General features: G+C 37.1%; 1 protein-coding gene across 1 annotated transcript in view; it reads left to right on the forward strand.

Annotated features, from left to right (window-relative positions):
- Positions 1-26098, forward strand: part of Mycbp2 (MYC binding protein 2) — a 213433-nt gene that overhangs the window by 69300 nt on the left and 118035 nt on the right. Inside the window, 8 exon segments of the mRNA XM_040750559.1 lie at positions 1472-1553; positions 7926-8043; positions 12116-12320; positions 12813-12966; positions 20503-20675; positions 21917-22042; positions 22126-22253; positions 24783-24874. Of these exon segments, the coding sequence (XP_040606493.1) occupies positions 1472-1553; positions 7926-8043; positions 12116-12320; positions 12813-12966; positions 20503-20675; positions 21917-22042; positions 22126-22253; positions 24783-24874 (1078 nt within the window).

The following is a 26098-nucleotide window of genomic DNA, read 5'->3' on the forward strand; positions in this document are numbered from 1 at the left end:
CTCTACAAGAGCTAGTTCTAGGACAGCTTTCAAAGCCACAGAGAAACCCTGTCTTGAAAAACAAAAACAAAAATGAAACAACAACAACAAGAAAAAGTTTTGGTATGTATTATGAGAAGCACACATTGTATGATCTATAAAATATTCTACAGAACCAAAAATGTTACATTTTTTGTTAAATGTAGAATTATGCAAGCCACTCTTACCAAATTTTTATATTGACTATCTTTTGAGACAAGATGTTACTGTGTACTCCTGGCTGACCTAGAATTCACTGGATAGATGAGGCTGGACTCAAATTCCCAGAGGTCCAACTGCCTCTCCCTCCCACAGACTGGGATTCAAGGTGTGCATTGCCACACCTTGCTTACCTAATTTTAAATTTCAATTTTTATTTTCTTGAGAATTTTATGCAATGTGCTTTGATCATATTCACATTCCCCACCCCCCTCAACTCTTCCCAGATCTTTCCTTACATCTCTACGTACCCAGCCTTTTTCCCCACCCTCTCTTTTTTTTAACCTGTTAAGTCCATTTTGTTTTGCCTAGGGACTCTTAGGTGTGGGACCTGCCCTGAAGACTAGTTGACCTACCAGGGTTTACATCCTTGAATAAAATGCCTCTCCCTCTGCCAATAGCTATCAAATGCTAACAGCTCATCCTCTTGTGCTAGACTTTATGCCCACCTCCCCTGGTCCATGTTGAGATTTTGTCTGTTGTGGCCTTGTGTATCTTGGTCATACTGTCACAGTCCATTTGTACATCTGCCCTTTTGTGTCTAGAAAATCCTGTTTTCATGCAGTCATCCATCATCTCTGGCTTTTACAATCTTTCCACCCCTGGTTCTAAACTGGGTAACAATGATAGTTGCTTTCTCTTTGGGTAGTGTGCATGTAGCAATTTGAAAGCTATAGAGATGAAGCTTCAAGAACAATTCTTCCTTGATTTTTCCATTTTTACAGTTCAAGTATATAGTATATGCAAGTAGGCAGTAGGGCCTAACCATCAAGTTGTAGAGATGAACTAAGAGAATTTCTAATAGCTTATAATAGGGGTTCCATGGGACCACAATGGACAGCAACTCAAAAAGAGATAACTCATTCCTGGCAGTGGGTTTTTTGGTTTTGTTGTTATTATTATGATTTTATTATTATTGTTGTTGTTGTTGTTGTTATTGTTATCAGCATGTGTTGTCTAGTTGTGATGTTGTCCCACCATTGTAGAGTGACTTGATTTATACTCTTTTTATATGTGTATGCTTTAGGAAGCTTCTTCTTTAGTAGTTATCTGTATTGCTTTTCAAAGTTTGTCATGTTAGTTACCCCTCCCCATATTCTTTGCTCTACACTGCCCTCCTGTCACTCATCCATCTAATCCTTTTTATTGTGTATGTTAATGACGATAGATTTAACTGTGAATGATAATAAAAATATAAAATGCTCATGCAAAACTATAAAACTGTTGGTTTCAGTGGTTTTGATGGAGAATGGAGATGTCTATACATTTGGATATGGACAGCATGGCCAACTGGGACACGGGGATGTCAACTCCAGGTACTGACCAACTTTATTTTGATATAGTGTATTTTTTCTCCATGTTTCTTTCTTTCCCACCTTTTTGTTTGTTTTGTGTGTGTGCACGTGTGGTTGTGTATGTGTACACTGAAATAATGTACTACTGCTTTCCTGAACATAGCCCAAGAATTGTTGGTGGTTCTTGATTTTGTGCTTGAGTGCTTATGTGAGGTAGTTTATTTTATAGTTTAATGAGAATAGTTGATAGGCCTTTTATGCATTTTAGTTATAAGAGTGACTAGGCCTACTACAAAATCCGCATTCTTTATTTGCAGTTAGTCTTTCTCACAAGGTCCACATGGCAGTAGAAAAGGTAGTAAACGTACCATGTTATCCAGAGGCATCATTTAAGGCTGTAAGTCAGCTGTATGCCCTGGCAGTAGGTTATCTTGAAGAAAAATCTAAGCTGTTTATATATATATATATATATATATATATATATATATATATATATATTTATATCTTCAGAGAATGAATTTATTTGTCAAATCTGGCCAGACTTAACTCAGCAGTTGAGTTTGTAGAAGATCCTAATTTCCAGCCTGCCTCATTTCTCTATGTACAGTTGCATCATTGCCAGAATCAAAGGGACATCTGTGATTTCTTATTTATATCCCTTCAAAGAAAGGCATCCTTTTCTTCTAGATATTAAATAAACACAGTTTTCATTGTGTTAACTCACATAGGAGCCAATGATTCTGTAAGGTGTGTTGAGAATAAGTCAACACTTTGTTCTGTTTCTCATTGAAGACTTACGGCACAGAAAAGTTTATTAGCACAGTTACAGTGGTGGTTGTTAATATTTAGCTGATAATCACACTGAAGAAAGGGCTTTGCAGTTAGACGTGGTAAGGCCTCAGTCATGTGGTGTAAAAGAGCACATTTTGAAAAGTCAGACTTTGCTTAAATGTCATTCTGCAAGTAAGTACTTGTGAAACAGCATGTTAGAAAAAGAAAAGTGAGTTAGGCAGTGGTGGCGCATACTGTTAATCCCTGGATTTGGGAGACAGAGGCAGGCAGATCTCAGTTAGTTCAAAGCCAGCCTGGTCTACAGAGAGAGAGTGAGTTCCAGGATAGCCAGGGCTACATGGAGAAATGGGGGGGGGGAGAAAGGGGGGGAGAGATTGTTCATATCAGCTTCTAAAATGAAGAGGCTACCTAAAATTCTGGTCTATTTTCCTAATTATTCTACTCAGCACCATCCATTCATTTGTAGTGAGTTCCTCAGATAGCAAAATCACAGTAATATGCCTAATACTTTGGATAACTCCAATTTATCATCTTCAGGAAATACAACTTTTGATGTTGAAACAAATTTTTTTAAAAAATTAAACTCTAGTGAGATCTATTTTTTAATATTTTAAAATTTAATTATTATTTATTTTATATGTATGGGTGTTTTGTCTGCACGTGTGTCTTGTATCCCATGTCTGGTGCTTCCAGATGAAAAGAAAGGGAGTCGGGTCCCACAGAACTGGAGTTACATCTGGTTATGAGCCACCATGTCATGTCAGTGCTGGCATAGAATCCAGGTCCTGTGCAAGAGCAACCAGTGCTCACAGCTGATGAACCATCTCCAGCCCCATGGGATGTGTTTTAATTTCTCAACATTGTTCTTTTCCAACATGAAGACTTTTACTCATGCTTTCATTTTAGTGTGTAACTGAAAGACAGACTCAGGGCATGTTACAGGGTAAAAACCCTGGGGGCTTGAAATCCCACCAATCCCTGGGTTTGCCCCACCCTCGGGGCTTGAAAACCTACACCATTCCCTGAATTCGAAATCCCACCAATCCCTGAGCTCACCCCGAGTTCAGAACTTGAAATTCCACCAGTCCCCACCCTGAAATCTCCACTGTGGAAAAGTCTTCCCCCAAGAAACCCTGTTTAAGCCTGCCTCCTACTCAGTTCTCTGCTTCTTCTCTTAAGCAGACACAGCCACCCTCCTGTGTTTTCCCCAGTACATTCTTGTGTGAGGTTTGTTGAGCAGTGTGACTTTGTAGTATTATTTGGATCCCAGTTGTCAGGATACCTTTCCTCTCAGCTATAACATGTGCACATGTGGCTTTGACAGAGCTAAACTAGTTGACACAGCATAGTCTGCCTACATGATATATCAGTGGATTAGAAATTCATCCTGACCACTTCTTTCTTAATCTGCCTTGTTTTGACCTGGAACCATGTGTGACTTATGAGAGATGCTATTTAATTTGGAAAAGAGTTCATCACTTATTTGGTTGAATAATCCTTTACAATAATAATCCATTAAGAATCAAAACCTCTATAGCACACATATTGATGAGCACAAAAGCAAAACATGTTTAGATGTTTGGTTTAATTAAAGTATGTATTTGGATGTATTTTTAAATGTTTCTAGTAACCACGTACACTTTATTAGTTAGCACTTATTAAAATATGCTGACTAATGAAACTATCATAGTGTCTGTAATGTAAGACATAGAGGAGATATTATTAATATTAGCCTTATGCTCCAGGTTTTTCCATTGTTAATTAGGATTAAGTGTACCTACCTCAGATGTACGTGTGAGAATTCAGAGATGAGGTAGGTTATAAACTTAGCACAGAACCTAGCCTGTAACACGTGTTAAATAAATGCTAAGCATTACTATTGATGCCTTTTAATAGTTTATTTGTTTTAAACAATAGTCTATGATAGAGTCAAACCTGATTTTATTGGCTCAAATGTTTTTTACTATAGTAATCCCCCTCTTGATACTTTTTGAAAATGGATGTCCAAAGGCTTATAAGGCTTTTATGAAATTATTCCTGAAATGGGTCTATTAAGATTTAAAATTTTTATATTTGTTTTGTTCATTGTGCTTCTAAGTTTCTGAATTTCAAGTTAATTTACCATTCTCTGTAAACTTAAAGCCAGAACTTGAGAACTATGTAGTTCTGGTGCTTTAGAATAAGATAATGTTTCTGAGTTTTTATCTTTCTCTTCTTGCCCTGTACCCAAATACACTATTTGATCATAGCACCTGAAAGTCTATAAACAAGGTTCAGTCTTTGCCTCATCACCTCCTACAAATGATATGATTGTAGTTTCTCTGAGTGTTAGTTTTCAGGTCCTGTCTAGCATTGCACTATATGTGTAATACATGTAAAGTGCATGGAATGAACACATACACACATACAGATGTAATTTCTATTTTCTGTTCTTCCCCTCCTTTTCAAATAATTTAATAAATGAACCCATGAGTGTCATGGAAAAAATTCAAAGAACTTATCAGAGATCTGCAATTAATGTTTGGAGACATCTTGCAGTCTTCAGATCTGACAATACACTTATTGTAGAACTCAATGATAGCATTTTGTATGTAAGTACTCTATAAACTCTAACTGGTCTAAGAACTCTTCCCTTTAGTTCTTGTGTGATCTGAACTGATGTACCCATGAGGACATTAATTCATAGTGCATACTTCTGAAGTGGCAATAGATCATTTGCCCAAACTCTCTGTCTTCAGAATTGAGAATCAGTTGTCTTTTCAGTATTCTTCCTATCATATTACTGCATTCTCTAGTTGAAAAACAAGCAACAAATGCCTGCTTCATTTATTTCTTTATTTACCCTTTATTTATTTTGAGGCATGGCTTTTCTTTCCTTTTATTGCCTGCCTATGTATAAAAACTGTTATTCATCAAAAATTTAATGTAGCTCAGTGTTCTTAACATTCAGTTTTATTATGGTAATAAGTGACTTCAGTTTAGTGTAATGATCCTATATAGATATTTTATCTTGATATTCATATATATAACATATACATTTCTCTCTCTGTTTTCCTCTCTATATATTTTTATAAAATTTCTGTTTTAACATATGTTTAACTATTTTATGAGTATATATCATATATATATCTGTTTCACTACATATGTGTATACACGTATACACGACTTTGAATTTATCATTGTTCTGTTTCCTGCAGCTCTCTCTACTCTTATTTCTTTTTCCCTTTCACATTATTTCTTACACAATTTAGAAACTGCTTCAACTTTTCACCAGTATCCTGCATAAATGCATTAAACTGCCTGTATTTGTTATAGCTATGTTTAAGGATCTGTAAAGAATTACATCACCAGATACATCAGCTTATATCTCTACAGTGGGCATAATTCTGCTTTTGTGTGGCTTTATTTTTGTTATTTGTTTTGGTTTTAAAACTTTAAAATATTTTGAGAACTTGATAGACATTCTTGTCAGGAAAAAATAGAGTAAAATTTCTGTAGTCTATTGTAGGTAAACCCAAAAACTTATTTACAAGCTACAGATTTTTTTTTTGTTTTAGTTTTTTTTTTTTTTTTAAGATTTCCTGAAGTTCAGTAATGGTCTTCCTAGAAATCCTATTGGTCTATCTCAAAACTCCACTTGTTCAGTCCTAATCTCAGATTATCTGTTCCCCTCACCACAAACTGAACAAATTATCTAATTTTGAATTGTTCTGTTCACCAGTTCCTTCTCTCAGCACAGGGTCTGCATAACCACAATAAAAATAAAATAACAACACCGGAAATCCTTCCCACTAACCGTGTAGCCCTCCTTAACAACACCAGAAATCCTTCCCACTAACCGTGTAGCCCTCCCTAACAACATCGGAAATCCTTCCCACTAACCGTGTAGCCCTCCTTAACAACACCGGAAATCCTTCCCACTAGCCGTGTAGCCCTCCTTAACAACACCGGAAATCCTTCCCACTAACCATGTACCCCTCCTTTCAACTCCTGTCATGCCGTCATTTCCTTATGGCAGTGAGAGAGAGGTGTGCTCTCGTCGTTCCTTGGAGCCTCTGTCTAGGCATTTCTTTAGAGTCTGAGCAGTTCTGTTTCCTCTCCCTCTGACCTCTGAAGTCTACTTGCCTACATTAATGCTTCCTCGGATCTTTATTGTAAATGGAACAAGCCTGTTCTTCAACTGCCTTTCTGATTTTAGCTGTTGGTTCTCCTTGGTTTTCTTTTATTACTGGTACTCTTGAAGGGGCTTTGCCTCTCTCTGAGAACTCCATGTCTGCTGCAGAGCCTTGCTTGCTCCCGCCTGCCCTGGTGCTCGCTGTCTTACTAGAGCGTTGGCATGCACACCGTTTGTCCTCTGGAGATTCTCTCAGTAATTCTTCCCACTTCATTTCCCAAGAATTCTTTCTTCTGTCCTCCTTTATACCCAAAATGCCAAAACCTCTTCATTCTGCTCTGTAATGAGCTGTAATAAGTGAATATTTCTACCATCTACTTTGTTGCTTCTTTTCTCCATATTTAATCATTTCCCAAGGCTGAGGATTATGGAATCAGTTATTACATCTAATTGCTTGATTGAATTTCTGTTAAGACATCACATGCCATTGAGTTCACAAGGTTAGCAGATTTCTCCTGTTAAAATAAAGACAGTAGCTGCCTATCTGAAAAATTAAAATTGTTTTCCTCATTATTCCTAGATCATATTTTTATGATATGATAAACTTACTCTAACTTCTGTTTCTAGTTGACAGCCTTGTTCTTTTCCAAGTCATTTTAGTTGTATTCTATCTAATTTAAGTGAACACATTTTACATAATTAAAGAAAATTCAAAGTATAATTTGATCTTAGACACAAAGCATTCTTAGTGTGTGCGTTTTCTTCTGTAATGAGTATTTTTCCAGTTACTAAAAATGGTTAATAACGTAGTTTATAGAAGGAGGTAAGGATACTAGGCCATCATTTTCCTAACACATCATTTACTATGTGTTTACTATGAGTAACTCCCTGGAGTCACATGAGATAGACACAGTTTCTTACTATTCTCTGTATTGTAGGAGAAAAACTGAAACATAATGAATGACTTGGTCAATGTCCTGGTCTCTTGCTATGAAGCCTGGGCTGTCTAGTTCTAGGTCCTGAGCTTTAGCTGCATACGAGTTTCTCAGTGTGCGTGTTCTGAGTGGTTAACTACTGCATTAACATCAGGATTATATCATCTTGCTAAACATTAGAACAGAAGATCATAAAAGTAATTATTTCATCTAATTTCTCAATTGAATTCCTGTTGCTTAGGTGCTAAGCCAGTGTACAGGCTTAGCGAATTTCCCCTGTTAACGTCAGCTCCAGTATTTTGAAGAGTTAAAATTATGTGTTCATGATTAGGGTGGTGAACTTCAAGGGTCTTTTTCTTGACCTCCTTAAAGTCACTGTCCGTTTACCTAGTATCTAGCGTAGAGGCAGGTGTAGAACACCTAACAAGTGATTGCTGAATGCTCCTAGTACTGCCTTGATCATTTCAATTCCTTATTTTACTGTTTATTCATTGTTTTATGTTTCAGTTGACTCTTGTAAGAAATTGACTCATTATTTTTTTTTAAACCTAGGGGATGCCCCACTCTTGTTCAAGCCTTGCCAGGCCCTAGCACACAAGTCACTGCCGGCAGCAACCACACGGCTGTCCTTTTAATGGATGGACAGGTCTTCACATTTGGAAGTTTTTCTGTAAGGAATTTTTCAAACATTAATAATGTTGTATTATACAATTGCCTTATCACTTCAAATATTTTTCATCTGTAGCTCAGCATTAGAACTTACTGAATTTAGCAACTGTGTTAGAATTGGACATGCTTATTGCAAATCAAAAGCTTTTAAACAATTAATGGAGCTGATTCTGCCATTTGAAAGGGTATTTCTCATCTAATTTGTAACAAAATAATTTTTCTGAACATAAAGAGCTATTTCTACCTCAGAACTTTTTGAAACTTTAGATTTTAAATTAGTTTGTTTAAAACAATACTTTCTTATGACTGCTTGTCCTTTTGCCTAAGATCTTGTGTAAAATCACTTTTCTTTGTCCTCTCTTTTTGTTAGTCTGTTTCCCTCTTTGCCTTTGTCAAAACTTGAAAAAACTGAAACTGCTGTGAGGGTTTTATATAGTTTGATTCCGTGGATATCAAGGAAAATCTTCCTAAGACTATTAATCTTGTAATGTATGATGTGGTGACAGTCGTGGACTCAACAGTTTCTGTCTTTCTAAGTGTGTGAGCATACTTGTCTGCATTCATGTGTGGGGGCATGTATATGTGAGGTGTGCATGCCAGGGCACACGTGAAGGCTAGAGGACAACCTTGAATATTGCTCCTCAGGTGAAATAATGAAAATATAAAAGGTTTACATTCACTTGCAACAGGGACTATTTGGTTCTGTCAGCTGTCAAGGCCTCACCCAATTGCCATTTTTCTATTAAGGGTCTGGGTTTGTCTGTTGGAGGCGCACCTGGTTATAGTGTTAGTTATATAGTCAGTCACCTTTCTTTTGGCTTTCTTTCCTCCTCTTCCTCGTCTTCAACTTCCTCTTCCTTATCTTCCTCCTCCTCTTCTTCTTCTTCTTTTTTTTTTTTTTTTTTTTTTTTTGTGGAGACCAGATGTTACAATAAGATGTTACAGTAAAGCCCTGACGAGCCTAGAGCTCTCTATGTAGATCAGGCTGGCCACTAACTCACAGAGATTGGCCTGCCTCAGCCTTGAGTGTTGAGAGTAAAGGCACATGCCACCATGCCTGGCTTTGATTTTTATTTTTCACTCTGTACGTAGTCTCAGCTCACGGGATGGTGCGCCTCCACACAGGATGGGTCTTCAATCTCAGTTGACCCAGTACAGAAACTTTACCCCCAGATGTGCCCGAAGGTGTGTCTTCTCATTGATTCTAGATCCTGTCAAGCTGATAATATTAGCCGTCTCACTCTCTGCCAGTTTATGCAGGTCTTACCTGTCCCCCCCCCCCTTTTTTTATATAGCTTCCGTAGGATTAAAAAAGCATTATCTGCCAGGCAGTGGTGGCGCACGCCTTTAATCCCAGCACTCGGGAGGCAAAGGCAGGCGGATCTCTGTGAGTTCGAGGCCGGGCTGGACTGACAGCCTCCAAAACAATACAGAGAAACCCTGTCTCGTAAAAACCAAAAAAAAAAAAAAAAGCATTATCTTTGACAGGTATTTTAATTTTCTCAGAGTATTTATTACATATTCTGGCCATGGTTGCTCATTGCCTTAATGGTACTTGTACGGAATAAGACATAACAAATGTCACTTTCTATTATTGTGAACGTGTATTGGCACACACATGCTTACATGGTTATCTTTTCTTATGTACCCTTTTTTGGTGTTGTTGAGATGAGGCCTTAGATTCTCAATACTCTGCCTCAGTCTCCTGAATGAGAGGGTTGCAGGCCTGCTCTGCTGTATCTGGCCATGGTTTTGTTTTATATTATTTTCTTACAGAAGCCAAAAGGATGAGGCAGAGACTCCTCTTCCTCAGCTATGTCTCTTAGGTAATCACCTGTGATGACCAAATATAAAGCCTTTTGTTTTGCTCTTTGACGTTGTTCCATCTGCTTTTCTTTTATGGAAATAAGCTTTTGAGATTATAATCACATCCCCCTTCTCTTTTCCCCCTCCAGCTTTGTAAAATGTTGATGAAAGGAGCAGGTAGTGAGAGCAAGCGTGTGAATGTGCACTAGGCAAGCATGTGGAGCACAGCTCGGTTTTATCATATTTGTTTCATCTCTGTGGATTTGGAGTTGCTTGTGTCCTAGGATTTTGCATATCTCTGTGCAGTGTCTGCTGACTCAGTGTAGAATTTCTCAAAGGTACCTGTCATGCAGTATATTCTTACTATACTTTTTCAGTTTCTTATGCTTATACATTTAGGTACTTTATATTTTAATAACATAATAATCTTATTTGACATGTGTCTTTTAGATTAATTCTAAAAACTGAGAATTCTGGATCAGAAGTTAGGGCTGTGGTAGGCTTGTGTGTGCTAATAGTCTATTTTTGTCAGAAGCTGTGTATGAAAGAGGCTTTCTCCAGAGCTTTGACAACAGTATGTGCTGTTCTGCCTTTTGATTGGCACTGATCTGATAGCTGTGGTTGGTGCTATGAACTGTCAAGTCCTGACCTATTTACCAGCTTGCTGTTGAAGGTCTGGTTTTGTCTGTTGGAGGAGATCATCACTTTTCTAAGTCCTCTCTATTCATTTCTCCTTTTTGGCCTTTTTTGTGCCTCCTATCCCCTTAGGCTTGCTAGACAAGTGGAAGAGAACTTGGTTATTTGGTTTCTTCCTCTGGTTACAGGTTTAAGTCATTTTCTATAAAATCATAACGTGGTTCATTCACTTGCTCTGTGTGCTGCTTTTGTGTCCTCTGGAGGGAAATGTGAAATCAATTATGGCCTTCTAGACTAAGAAGTTCTAGCTGCAGACTTTACTTCAAATACGGCTGAGTTTTCACCACACTCTTGAGTGCCTATGCGGTTGTTTAGGCGCCTATATTTCTGAATGTTTTTCTTCACATTTGTTGGGTGGTGGTAAGGGAATACATGCTTATCTTAATAGTCTGTGTGACTTCCTTTCCTTCACAGAGCAGAATATATTTGAATATTGTGTGCTTTTCCTGTTGTTTCCCTTTTTGTGCTTTTTTCCCCCTTTGTCAAAAAATAGATATTTGGACAAGGGTAAGCACTAGCTACTTGCTTCTTTTATTAGCTTCTGGTCCTTCCCTAGGTGTTTGCGTAAGGATTAAGGCTTAGTTGCTTCTGTAGTCAGCCTGTGTGTTGTGTTTGGGCTGTGATGCTGAAGGGTAGAAGTATTCATAGGATAATAAGTGAGTGTTTGCAGTAGTCTGTGTTCTCTCATTTCCCATTCCTGAAGTGTTGAGGTATTTTTTTTCTTTTTTTTTTTTATGGTTTGTTGCTTATTCTCATTGGGAAGGTTGCATTAAATATTCGGGAACCATGAGGTAGGGTGTCATCTCTTCAGAGGTTTCTGAAAGGACAGTTTTGGGAGAGAGATGGCTCCTGAACCACAGTGATTAGCATCATCTAATCCATTGTCAGTGGTCTTTTATTTTTTCAGGTAATGGCTTAATAGTGAGCAACTCTTTACTTTTGAAATACATTTCTTTAACCAACTACCCTTAGGCAGTTACACTTTTTAAGTGAGTTAACTTGTTTTTAAGAAACACCTTACTGTATATTCCTAGTATTTATCTTAAAACATAAAATGAAATGACTAACTAAAACTTTGTGTAAGAACTGCGTTGACCAGTTTTCTGAGTTTATTCTCAGTTCCTTTATTTACGCTTTTGTCTTATCACAAAATGTCTTCTCAGTGTGTGAGCTTGAGTGCCTTCCTTTTACACTGTTACCTTGAAATGTCAAAGTGAAGCCAGTTGGTGATGGCGCACACCTGTAATCCCTTTAAAGGAGGCAGATACCTTTCATTTAAATTTAGGCAAATACAGAGTAGTTTGGAAACATTGCTTATGAAAAACACTTTAGTTTACTACAAACATATAAACCATGCATTGTTAAAAGATGATAATAGTAAGAAGTAATAAAATTATTCTATTACTTTGAAAACGTTAGGTCCAAATTCCACATTTGTTTATTAAGAAAAATTAAAAATACATAAAAATCAGATTTCATAAAGCTACTTTTATAGACAGTTATCTTAACATTAAAGAACCTGCATACTATTTATTCAACAATCTGGATAATATGATTTATTTCATTTTTAGAAAGGACAGCTGGGACGACCCATTTTGGATGTACCATATTGGAATGCCAAGCCAGCCTCCATGCCTAACATTGGATCAAAATATGGACGGAAAGCCACTTGGATAGGTGCAAGTGGGGACCAGACTTTCTTACGAATTGATGAAGCACTTATAAATTCTCATGTACTTGCAACATCAGAAATTTTTGCTAGCAAACACATAATAGGTAAATAATTTGTCTTAATAATGAGATATATCTGTACCTTTTCATATGTCTGTGTGATAGAAAAATCGGTTAATTGGGAAATTTAAAAACCAGCATATTCATAAGCTACGCAATGGCAGAAATGTGAGCTATACTATAAAGGGATCAGGACTTAGAGTGTCATGAGTGGTTTTCTTTTTCAGTGATTATTGTAATTATTGAAATTCATTCTTATGGTAGATTATGATGATCACACTTGAAACTAAGTCCATGGTACAGCAAATAATTCTACAGTAGAGGTTTAGAGCATAGTGTTTATGAGCATTCATTGTAGATTTAGGTAGTCAGAGGTGTAGTCTTAATTCTGCCACACAGAAACAGACTCCTTTATACCATTTAGGCATATGTCAGCTTCTTCATGTTAAAATGTTGATAATACTGCTTTCCTTGTGGGCTTAGAGGAATATATAAAGTTGATGCAAAGTAAAATATATTTAAATGTGTTTTCATAAGGCTTGGTACCTGCTTCTATATCAGAACCTCCACCATTTAAATGCCTTCTTATCAATAAAGTGGATGGAAGTTGTAAGACTTTTAATGACTCTGAACAAGAAGATCTGCAAGGATTTGGTGTGTGTCTTGATCCTGTGTATGACGTGCTTTGGAGGTAAGCACATGACTATAAAACACAACATCAACAGGCTGGGACAGAATTGTACACATGACCGTAAAACACAGCACCAGTAAGATGGGACAGAATTGTACACATGACTGTAAAACACAGCATCAATAGACTGGGACAGAAATGTACACATAACTATAAAACATAGCACCAATAATATAGGACAGAATTGGTCTCTGGACCCTGAGTTAGAAATAAATGTCTAACAGTTTGGGGAGTAGAAAGTAGTTTGAATTAGTTTACTTTTCCTGGGGTGTGATCTGTTTTGTAAAGTAACAGGTTGGACCTTCCCCTTTTCATGTGTGGTGGCAGCAGTGAATGAGGTAGATATTCCCAAGGACTAGTTTCTTCGTCTTTTTCTTCATTGTTCCAAAAGAGATTTAACAGACAAAGGACAATCTTCTGTTTCCATTGTGAAGCTGAGAGGTGTTCCCTTTAAGTTGGGTTCAGAATTTCTTTCCATTGTCTGGACCATCACTATTGTGTTCCTTGGGACTTCCTACACAGTCCTTGGATTCTGCAACTATGGCAGGCATTGTGGGTCCATTAGCTAATTTAACTTTGCTGTTCTGTCTCTTGTCTGCTTCCTTTCACATTCCTTAGGAGCTGACTTCTCATGAATAATCAGAAACTTAACATTTACAAACATCTGATAAAAGTTAAGAATAGTTTTGTTTTCCACTCAAAATTTTACCTAAATAATGTATGAAATTTTTAAAAACCAAAGTGAAAACACATGTAGGAAAAAACTATGGTCATGCTTCAGACTTTTTTTTCATCCTCCATACAAAATCCCATTAACCTTCTATTCTGAGCCAAAGTATTATGCTTTATTTATATTTAACTTTAGGTACTTACATATATGAGTATAGTTATTTAAAGAACTAAATTTTTTCTCAGTAACAATTTCTTCTTTATTAAAAAACCTACTTAGTCGTAAAATTCTTTATTTAGGTCATGCTAAATATGCTTAACTTTTTACCTATTAGCAAACATTTTAGATTGTTTTTTAAATTATGTATGCTGTTACCTGAGATGCCTCACAAAACCATGGAAACATATCCTAGAGTTACATATACATAAAGAATATAAATCCTTGTAACATGACTTTTTTTAAATAAATTTTTATTTAAATTAGAAACAGTCTTGTTTTACATATCAATCCCAGTTCCCTCTCCCATCCTCCCATGCCCTCTACCTCCCCCCTATCCCATCCTGCATCCACTCTCCAGGGACTCATTTGGGACAGGGACTAGCCCCCCTCCCCCTGTATCTAGGCTGAGAGAGTGTCCCTCCATGGGAAATGGGCTCCCGAAGCCCATTTATACACTAGGGATAAATACTGTTCTACTGCTAAAGGTCCCATAGACTGCCCAGTCCTCCCAACTGACACCCACTTTCAGGGGGCCTGGTTTGGTCCTGTGCTGGTTCCCCAGCTCTCAGACTGGGGTCCATGAGCTCCCACTTGCTCAGATCAGCTGTGTAACTTTCAAGCAAAGGGGTTACAGAGCTGGAGAAATGTTTAGCCATAAGAGCTCCTTTGTTCTTTCAGAGGACCTCAGGTCTGTTTCTAGAATCCTCATAGGCCGTAGTTTATGACAACCTAAAATTTGGCTCCAGGGATTTGATGCCCTCCTCTGGCCTCTATAGGCATGACATTCATGTGCACATATCCACACCCAGACACACATACGTACACATAATTAAAGGTTCTTAGATAAAGAATAAGTAGGATTGCTGGACTGGCAAGATAGCTCAGCAGGTTAAGCCATTTGCTGTCATACCTGACAACACAAGTTCTGTCCTGCATTTATCTCAAGGGACCCATGTAATAGATGGAGAAAGCTGACTCTTAGAGTTGGGTTCTGATCTCCACATCTCACCGTGTCCACACATACATATAAACCAGGATAAATCAATTAGATTTTTTTTAAAGAAATGGGATTACTGAGTTGAAATAGATTCATTGGCTGAAATTTTCTTTCGATATTCCCACTTACAGTGTATGGGATTCTGCCAGGGTCCAGCCTTGGCCTGGGTTCAGATCCTGAGGTGGAGTTGGGGTGCAGCACTAGGAAAAATTCTGACTGCCAACTGAATTACACCCAAGTGGCCTCGAATAGCTCAGGCCATCTTTATTGCTACTTAAACAGAGCTTTTCCTACCAGGTTACATGAACAGCTTTGTTATTGGCTTCTATTTCTGACTTTAACAAATACATCCCAGCTTAAGGAATTCATTGTGGTCATTATGAAAGCTCCACCACCACTCCCCTTCATGCTTCTCCAAGTCCCATGTCCCGTGTTGTGCACCCCCCCCCCAACTTTGTTGTAGACATAGAGTTGAGCATTTTTAAGACCTTAACTAAATATCTAGTCAGACACATCCTGCCTTTGCAGCACTTAGGTCAGCTGTCAGCTACTTGTGGTTACAAAGTTTAAAAGTAATGGACGTGGGTACAATGCTCTAACGACAGTGACATTCAAACCCAAACAATTCTTTCATGTCTGCAAGACACGCTTCTCTACGGCTCCCATGTCTACAGGGGGTCCCATGTCTCGGTCTCTCTGTAAAGGTGGACACTGACAAGCGCTCTTTTCCCATCCCCCTATACCATACTTCTTCCACCAATGTAAGCTCCTGTGTGTGGTAAAGATGGATCTTTCCCCCCATACTTTGCATTGCATTTTCTCCTCTTGGAAATACCAGATCCTACTGATGATTCTATGCTTGGTGTTCAGGGAACTTCCTCTTAATGGTTGGCACTATGTGTGTTCCTGAGGCTTCCCCCCCAGTCTGTGTATGCCTGCCTTATTCTCCTTTCCAGAACTGTGAGACAGGGTTAATGCTCCGAGTGTAGTTTTCTCACATGTACCTAACTGTTTCCATTGAGTCAGAAAAGTTCCCAGAATTGGGAGTTGTAGTTTGTAATTCCAGATAAGAAATTTAAGAAGCATTAACTTCCTGCTGAATCTTAGGGAGAAAATACTTAAAAAGGAACAGAATTTCCTGGGAAAATTACAGCTGTTGCATGTGTAACTGACAAAGTAAAAGTAAAAACTGCCCAAAGAATCAACAGTGTAGTGACAGAGAAGAGCCTGCCAGCTGCACGGATTCACACATTCCTATGCTGTCCCGTGGACGACTGGTCCTTCCTAGTGACAGTCCGGTTTCCACGGGCGCCTTGCCCCGAGAAAACCATTGGACAGGCAGTTACATGATGATTGGACACTAGGCTGCATGGCTCCCAATAGCTATCCATATTTTCCCATGCTAGCAGCAGCAGTAAACAGAACTATTATGGTTGTCTACTTTTGCTATGCTAATTGCATTGTTAACAGATACTTATTAACTGTTTAATACGCGGGTGCATAGAGGTGGTTGATCGGGTTTCGGGGGAGGGTTTTGTTTGCTTGTTTGTTTTGGTCAAGACAGTACTATACAGACTGGCTTAGAACTCACTGTGTAGCCAGAGTTAGCCACGAACTTGCAGTTTCCTGCCTTAACCTTCTGAGCACCTGCACCATAACTTACCCTTAGGGGATTCATTTTGTTTGTAGAACTTGTTTGTAGTATGGCAAATAACCGCATACACATAATGGAATTTTATTCCAACTATGAAGAAAAATGAAATTTGCAGGTAAATGAATAGAACTGGAATTATATACTAATATATAACTAGACTTATTATACTAATCAAGGTAATTAAGGCTCAGAAAGACAAGTAGAGCAGGTTCCTTCTCATTTATGGATCCTAACCTCCAGCCTTTGTGTATTTAGCTTGGAGTACCTCCACAAGCCAGAGAAAACTAGACTAGGTACAGTGGGAGCGGTTTTGATAATTATGGGCGGAAGGGCTTTGTGAAGAAGAACTATGGGACCCCTGCGTCTGCACCATGAGGCAGAGTCCCAAAGGGGATGGAGATGGACTGGAGAAGATGACTTGGAGTAGGGCGTTCTCCATATTAATCTGAGAGCATTTTTTCTATGTCTGTGGAGAATGTCCCTGAAATTTTTATTGAGATTGCATTAATTCTGTAGCTTGCTTTTAGGTTGCCATTTCACATTGTGTATTTCCTCTGATACATGGGCTTCAGGTCTTTCTATCTAGTGTCTGTGGGAAGCTGTCTTTGCGGGGCTGCAGTCAGAGCCAGCCAGGCAGGCAGCCCATGGTTTGCTCCTCAGAGGGGAGTATGGACTAACGCAAGGCTAGCTAAAGCAGTTAAATAGAAAGGGAGTCACAGCAGATGTCAGGAGGGCAGAATCAGTTAATACTGAATGCGCCCCAAGTTTAGTTTTCACCACTCTTATATTCTTTAACCAAAAAGGGGAACATGGTATCATGTATACGGAATAAACAGACTTTTCTTCTTCATTTCTCCAAGGTTTCAGTAACCACACCTCACACCAGGTCTGTTGTTATTTAGATAAGACATCCAGGGCCAAGATCGAACATCCTACTGTAGCCATGCCTTTGACTTTTAGGTCTTATGACTTACTAAAGACAGTTTTTGAACTCTGTGTCCTTGAGCCAAGATGGAGTGGAGCCATCTTTATGGACACTGACAAGTGTCTTAACATTTTCATTGTAGAAATAGTTCATTTCGTTGGGTTGGTTTATTTCCAGCCTTTTTGTTTGGTTTTGGTTTTAGTGGCTATTGTGAATAGGTTTGATTTCTTAATTTCTTTTACGGCGTGTGTTTTAAAAAGTTACTGATTTTTGTATGTTAATGTTGTATCTTGCTACTTTGCTAACAGTGTGTATCAGCTGTAGAAGTTACTTGGTGGAGTCTTCTTCCTTCCCTGTTTATATCCTCTCGATCTCTTTCAGTTGTCTTACTGCTGTACATAAGACTTCATGTACAACTGTGTTGATTAGTAGGAAGAGGGATACCTACCCTTGTTTTGTTTCTGATGTTAGTGGAAATGCTTGGAGCTTTTCCTCCATTTATCAGGATATTGGCTACAAGTTAGTGATAGATACGTATTCTTTATTATGGTGAGATGTATTCCTTCCACCTGTAGCCTGTCAATGACTTTTATCACAAAGAGATATTGTATTTTTGTTGAAGGCCTTTTTATATTTAGATGATAATTTCATACTTTATTTTGGAATCCATTTATATGAGGAATTAAATATATTGGTATATATATTGCATCATTTTTTATAAAGGCAACTTGATCTGATAAACAATCTTTTTGGTGTGATTTTTAATTTAGCTTGTAAGTATTTTATTGAGAATTTTTAGTTTGTCAGGAGAATGATATCTTTCCTTTCTGTTGTTGATATGTCTTTGGTATGATGGTAGTGAGTACTGGCTTTATAAAGAGTTTGGAAGAAGTCCTTTTGTCATCTTTTGGAATGATTTGAATATAATTAGTGTTAGCAGTAGCCTTTCTATGGAAGTCTTGAATTCTACTATGTATCAATCCTTTTGGTTTTGGACTTCACTTATATTTATTATTTGTTTATTTGCTATCAACTAAGCATCTTTTTATTATGGACTCAATATCCTTTGTCTGTTTAAGTTGCTTCTTTCAATTTGGTTAGTTTAATTTGCTTATTTAAATTGTTGGCTTCATTTTAGTAGATCATATGTATCTAGAAATTCATCAATTTCTTTTACAATTTCCAGTTTCAGGAATATAGGTTTGATGTAAGATATGGCCTGATGATTTTCCGAATTTCATCCTGTTTCCCCTTTCATATCTATTTTTATTCATTTGGATATTCTTCCTCTTTTGATTATTTTGTCTAAGGATTTGTTAATATTGTTTAGTTTTTTAAAGAACCAGCTTTTTATCTCAATTGACTCTTAGTCATTTTTTTTTTATTTCTATTGTATTAATGTCTGACCTTACTGAGTTTTTTTCTTTCTATTTCCTTTGGGTTTGATTTATTCATGTTTTCCAAATGCCTTAAGGTATATTATTAAGTTATTGATTTACTCTATTTTGGATTCTTCAGGTACCATATACTTATATATAGACTACACATATACATACATGTATACACATAAATTTTTAAAGATTTGAAAAAATATTGGAAAAGAATTAACTCTCCGGGAGTTGGTGGTGCATGCCTTTAATCCCAGAACTTGGGAGGCAGAGGCAGGCGGATCTCTGTGAGTTCGAGGCCTGCCTGGTCTACAGAGTGAATTCTAGGACAGCCTCCAAAACAATACAGAGAAACCCTGTCTCGAAAAGCCACAAAAAAAAAAAAAAGAATTAACCCAGCTGCAGGAAATATATTATGCTTAATGATGTAGCAAAGCAAAAACATGTAATCTTCAGATTCATGTTTACATATTTGAAGGTTTTAATGTGAACGTGTAACAGATTCATGAGGGAAGTATTGGCATCTCAGGAGAGATTAGAGATGGTAGAGGAAAATCAGTATTTATAAATGTAATGCCTAAAAGTTTTCTAGAAATACTTTTCAATTATCTGCAGTCCAAAGATTTTTATTGCTACAGCAAAACATTAATTAAAGATCAGAAGATAATTATTAAAGCAACCAGAAAGAAAATTATTGTATTCAAAAAGAAAAGTTATATTAACAGCATTTCTCAAAAGCAGCTGTGTGATGTTATTCCTATTAATTATAGAAGCCTCTATTATAGGATTTATTTTGTTTAAAGTACTATTTAAATTTTTTTTGTTGTTTCTTTTTTTATCTGAGAGAGAGTTGCTGGGTGGGGTAAAAGGAGGAAAGAAAGGGGCACGTGAGATAATTCTATTTTAGCTAATAAATTGTCTATTTTAAAATATATTAATTGAATTTATTTAACTAAACTTAATTAAAAACCTTTAAAAATACAAAATTTAAAGAAAACAATTTAATAAAAATGTAACAAACCTGTATGCCCTTTTAAAAATATACAGATACAGATAACCTTATAGCCTATAGAATTCCAGAACATTTTCATCTTGCTAAATTGAGACTCTATATTCATTAAATAATAACTCCTCATTCACTGTTTTGCTAGCCGTTTGAGGATTTGTTCTGAGTAGAAAAATCATAGGCTAATGGTAAGAGGCCACTGTGACTTGGCTTCCTTATAGTTTTTATTGAGACTGTACTGCTTTGTAGCATTCCATGTCATTTGCCCACTTACTGCTATTGGATTGATTTTCTGTTGCAGTTTCCTACGGATTAGGACTATTTAGTATTGTTGCATATGCATTTTTCACATTTTCTATCAAATTTCCCTTGTCTTTAATTTGTTAGTGGAGGTTTTGGTATAAGAGAGCTTTATTTTTTTTTTGGTATGCATCAAATTTAAGTATATAGTTGCTTCAATATTTATAAAGTTTTATAATCTATATTACTATTGTCAGATTTTTTGGGAGTGGTTTAAACTACTTTAGTTATATACTTAGCTTAGGTATAGAAAACAATGAGACATGTATTTTCCTGGGTACATTAACTTATTGTTTACTCTGTAGTCAATTATAATTTAGAAGATTTTCAAAGTTAGCTATGTGTTGAGGTGCTGTAATTGTTATCTCTCTTGTTAGGTTCCGACCAAGTACCCGAGAGCTCTGGTGTTACAATGCAGTGGTTGCTGATGCCAGACTTCCTTCTGCAACAGACATGCAGTCCAGATGTAGTATTCTAAGTCCAGAACTTGCTCTACCAACAGGATCGAGGGCTCTTACCACCCGATCTCATGCAGCCTTGCACATTCTGGGTAGGGTTCCCCTTTGACGTTCAGCTGAAATAAATTTAATTTCTTAAGAAATTTGGTCTCCATGAAATGATACAGAAGAAGTCGACCAATATCATGAAAGAGAAGTGAATGCCTAAGTATAAAGCATCCTTGTATATAATTTCCTTAATAAAAAGATAATGATGTGATTCTGCGTAACTTGAACTTAAAAATTTATAGAGCTGTAGACTAAATATGTTCCTATAGTGCTTACATATATCATTATTTAACTTCTTTGAGATACAGAACTTTTACAATAAGTAGTTGCTAGAGTTTTCTTAGTTTTTATTTAAAGCAATTCACATAACCTGTATATTGTGTTATTTTTAGAAAATGGTTATCCAGAAAGACTCATTTAGGAGCTGGGAGACAACTCAGTGGGTAAAGTTTGCCTTCCAAGTATCAGGACCAGACTTCAGATTTCCAGAACTACATAAGTGTTGGGAGGGTTTGGTGGGTCTCCTATAATTCCAGTGCTTAGGAGACAGAGACAGAATCCCTGGAGCCAGCAAGGTCCATATTGGTGGGCTCTGAGTTCAGTTGAGAGACCTTGCGTCAATAAACACAGTAGAAGACAACCTAAGAAGACACCTGATGTGACTCCTTAGTCTTAGGCCTGAACATATGTGCACATACATGCATGTTTACCTATACACACATAGACACTTTCATATATGTGACCACAAATATGCATTCCCTGCACTCATGCAGATTTACAAAAAGACATGCTTATTTGTATATAGCATTTACAACTATAAATTCGTATGTCTAAGCATAATTAGTAGATTATAAATATAATTCCTCATTTTTCGTAAGATTTCCTTTTAACCGTTATAAACATCCAAAACAAACATTAAAGTTATTTCATACTAGTATGTCTTTCTTTAAGAGCACAATGAAAATCTAATTGATTTAGGATGTTCTGAAACGTGTAAGGACCAAAAATAAAGTGGTTCCGATTTTTCAGAGGTTTATTTTTCAGAAGTTTAGTTTTGTGAAAAATGACAAATAACTTATGTTTTCAGCATGATGATTATCTATGCAGATGAGAATTGATTGTATGTATTCTTCCATGAAGTGCTTAATGCTAGGAATAGATTATATTTATTGGGGCACATTCATAACTTATTTATTTTAATTTTCCATGCATAGCATTAAATAGCATCAGTACTGCAGGAAGTTTTTGTTTCAAGGGTTTGAAGTTGACTTGTTTGTTGTTTTAGGTTGTCTTGATACTTTGGCTGCTATGCAGGACTTGAAGATGGGCATTGCAAGTACAGAGGAAGAAACTCAAGCAGTAATGAAAGTGTATTCCAAGGAAGATTACAGTGTAGTAAACAGGTTTGAAAGTATGTATACTTAGACTTAGGAAATGCTATCTAACAGCAGAAATGCATGCGTATTTAAAACCATCATTATTTACATCTTTCAGGTCACGGAGGGGGCTGGGGTTACTCTGCCCATTCAGTTGAAGCCATACGTTTTAGTGCTGACACTGACATTTTACTTGGTGGCCTTGGTCTTTTTGGAGGTAGAGGAGAATATACTGCTAAAATAAAGGTAAAGTTCATCATACTGTAACTGTTTCATTTGGAGACATTTGTTTTGGCTTAGTCTGTTGTCTTATTGAATGCTTCATTTTTACCTTTTTTACCTTGGCTTATTCTTAATGGCTCTGTTAGAGAAAGGGAACATTGCTAAACTCATACTCAAAGCTATGAGATCACTGACTTGGAGAAAATGAGTTTTTAGTAATTTAAAAGGATTCATAGCCAGTCCCACTGCTTTGTGCTAAACTTCCAAATGGTTAGTTAGCTGCACCCTTTCATGTGGCCACCCTCGATCTGTTGTAGGGACAGGATGCACACCTTTTTGTGTTTAAGTCTTCAGCATTTTCATTGTCAAGTACCGTGTAAACATATACCCGCCACACACACCCAGGCGGGGACTAGAGATAAAGTGAGAAGTGGGGAGATATTTGTCTTTTGTATAAAAATTTATCAGTCCTGTAAGCCTAGCTGCTTGGGAGACCAAGAGAGAATGACCCCTGAGGTTTGAAAGTTAATCTGGTGGTTTTCAGGCTATCTTGTGTGATTATGATCTTGCCTGTTGTAAAGAAATCACAAGTTCCCAACACCTGTTTATCTCTGGAAGAGCCAGCAGTCATTGTCTGTAGATTACCTGTCAGCTTCATTTACTCAGTACTAGAGTGGACACTGTGTCTGTAGTTGTCCTCTTTGTACTTTTCCATACTGTTAAGTTTTACCTCAATTCCAGTATCATGTTTCACAAGAAATTGTAGTCCAAGCTCTTTTGTGAGAGGTATTCTTTTTTAAGGTTTGTTAGTAATACCCCCAAATGAAAGGAATACATTAAAGCTCTTGACTACTTTTGAGGACAGTCTTCGTAAACCTCAACACTGAAAACTTTTTAAAAATGTATACTTTTTTCTACTATTGATGATAATATATATACTTTTAAAATTACAGACAACATTAGAATGAATTTAGTAAAAATTAAAGTTCCTATGGTAATATAAATCATAGAAATAGAATAATGGTTAAGAATACCCTAAGCACATCTTTATAATAATAATCCAGTAGTTTTAGTCTTTCAGCTGTATTTCAGTACAAAGTAGTTCAAAATGGCTTGAGTCCATCAGTCAGAAAAGCAATCTCAGTGAGTCATCTAGTTCTAGAAGATAACACCCAGCAAGTTCATAAGGATGATGTATATGTAATTGGTAACATATGTTTATATATGTATATTTGATAGTACCAGAAAGCTCATCGTGATGGTATATATGTAGTTGGTAATATATGTTTGTGTATGTATGTTTGATAATATCTAGCAAGTTCTTCAAGACAATATGCATTTCTCCCTTCTGGCTTTAGAGATTTTTGAGGTGTAGACTATCACAAATCATAGTGAGTGTCTTCCTATGATAGAGGAAGGCCTTTAAAGCTCTGGTTCTCCACCTCCCTAATGCTGACACCCTCTAATACAGTTTCTCAAGTTGTGGTGACCCCCAACCATAAAATTATTTTATTGCTACATCGTAACTAATTTTGCTACTGTTATGAATCATAATGTAAATCTTGGATATGCAGGATATTGATATAGGACCCATAAAAGGTCATGACCCACAGGTTAAGAACCAGTGCCTTAAAGGATAGGACCAAAGAGCCTATCATAACTCACTGGAGCGTCTGTCTGAGTTTATGTCATACTTGCTTTTTCACTGTCTTTGTACACCATGACTTGCTGATTCTTCCTCAGGGTTGCTAAGCAGTGCAGCCTCAGCATCCTTGCCTGGCCCTTCTCTCTAGCCACACTCTCATCAAGACCTGTGTGTCTCACATCTTCATCACCTTTGACCCTGACTCCCCTGCTGAGCATCTAAAGTTATAAATTCTATTCCCTGCCACAGACTTTTATCAAAGGTGGTTTTGTTGTTGTTTGTTTGTTTTTTCTAGTCTGTTTTTCATCCTTATGTCTTCAGTTCCTTGAACTGTGACTGGTACATTGTATGAGTTTTAAAGTATTTGTTGAGTATCAGTGAAGAGGCAGATTATGGTCAGATCATTATATTATGCTACAAAGAGAAAGCACTGGGAAATTTTACACTCAAAGTATTCTAATCAAATATTCTTTATAAATAAATTGCTATTAACCAATAGACTTACCTAGCATGTAAGGACAGAGTTCAATCACCACCACTACAGAAGAAAAAGAAAAGAAAAGACAAGTTAGTAAATATAAACTGGGTTAGAGTAGGGGGTGGAGCTAAAGCTGGTTTCAGAAATCCCATTTTTTTATGCTGCTGAGAGAGTAGACACAGTGATGGCCTAGAAGTGTGAGCACAGGCTTTTTAAAGACACTACCACTGCACAGAGCAGGGACAGCAAGAAGAGGAAGATGGCTCATTTGCTTTAGAACAAAGAATATTGGGGTCTCTGGGGCAATTTAGTGAAGTCTGAGGTAGAAGTAGGTTTCCAGACCCTAGGATGTGGTTGAAAATTTAAGACTACTGACACTTGGATGCACAAAACTGAGTGATTGGGGTAAATTTGTTTTTCTTTACTACAGTTATTTGAGTTGGGTCCTGATGGAGGAGATCATGAAACTGATGGAGACCTTCTTGCAGAGACTGACGTGTTGGCTTATGACTGCGCTGCTAGGTAAATGTTTTGCTCATTATTCAGTATAGTTTTTACATACTTGAAATTAAATTTTCATTTTAATTTACAAATACATATTTAAAAGGAAGTTTTGAATAAGTTGGGAAGTTTAGTTATATAAAGTTATGCTTCATTTAGTGATGGAGATACATTCTGAGAATTTCATTGTTAAGTGGGCTTGCAGGGTAGAGAGACAGGTGACCCTTAGTGCTCACGGGCCAATCAATCTAGCAAAAACCAGTGAGCTCCAGGTTTAGTAGGATACCCTGTTTCAAGAAATAAGGTGGAGAACAACAGAGGAAGACTCTCAGTGCAGATTACACACACACACACACACGCCATACAAAAGTAACCTTAAAAGGTGAATAAAGACATTTTTCTAATAAAGGTACATGTTTCCAAAAATAAAGGTATGACATTGGTTTTACTTTTATTACTAGAGACATACTTCTGATAACTAAGAGCATACCTAAAAATAAAGAAGGCAACAAACAAATAAGAGTATATCTAACGAAAAACTGGTCTATTGCTTTCTTTGTTTATTGCTTTGTTTGTTTATTTGTTTGAGACAAGGTTTCTCTGTGGCTCCATGGCTATCCTGGGGCTCACTCTGTAGACCAGTCTGGCCCTCAAACTCACAGAGATCCACCTGCCTCTGCCTCCCAAGTGCTGGGATTAAAGGCGTGTGCCACTCTACCTAGCCTCTGTTTCTTTACTTTAAGCATTAGACTAGTGGTTTTCAACCTGTAGGTCATGACTCCTTTGGCAAATCCTGTCTCCAAAAATATTTTGCTACTGTTACGAATTACACTTCATAATTGCTGTTATGAAGCAGTAACATAATATATATTTTGTGGCTGGGGTCACCACATGAGTGCCTGTAGTCAAGTACTGAAGCATTGGAAAGGTTGAGAGCCACCACATTACCCTAGCTGTTGTTACTTTTAACCTTTATTGTTTATACAAATTCACTTAAAAAGGTAACTTTCACTAAAACCTTATCATGTCATTAAACCCTTGTCATTTGCTTTTGAATTTTTAGCAAGGGATTGTGATTCTAAGATACCAATTGTGATATCTGTGGTAGAGAATCACCTACATTTTCTTCATTAGCTTACTCAGCAGGCCCTAACTTTTATGGGTCGCAGTTGTCTTTTTTATTTATCCATCATAATGCATTACCAAAGCAGAATCCCCTCTTGCGGGTTTTCCCTCCTGGTTTCT

This window comes from Mesocricetus auratus, unplaced genomic scaffold (assembly GCF_017639785.1).
Source record: "Mesocricetus auratus isolate SY011 unplaced genomic scaffold, BCM_Maur_2.0 Super-Scaffold_2245, whole genome shotgun sequence".
Taxonomy (NCBI): domain Eukaryota; kingdom Metazoa; phylum Chordata; class Mammalia; order Rodentia; family Cricetidae; genus Mesocricetus; species Mesocricetus auratus.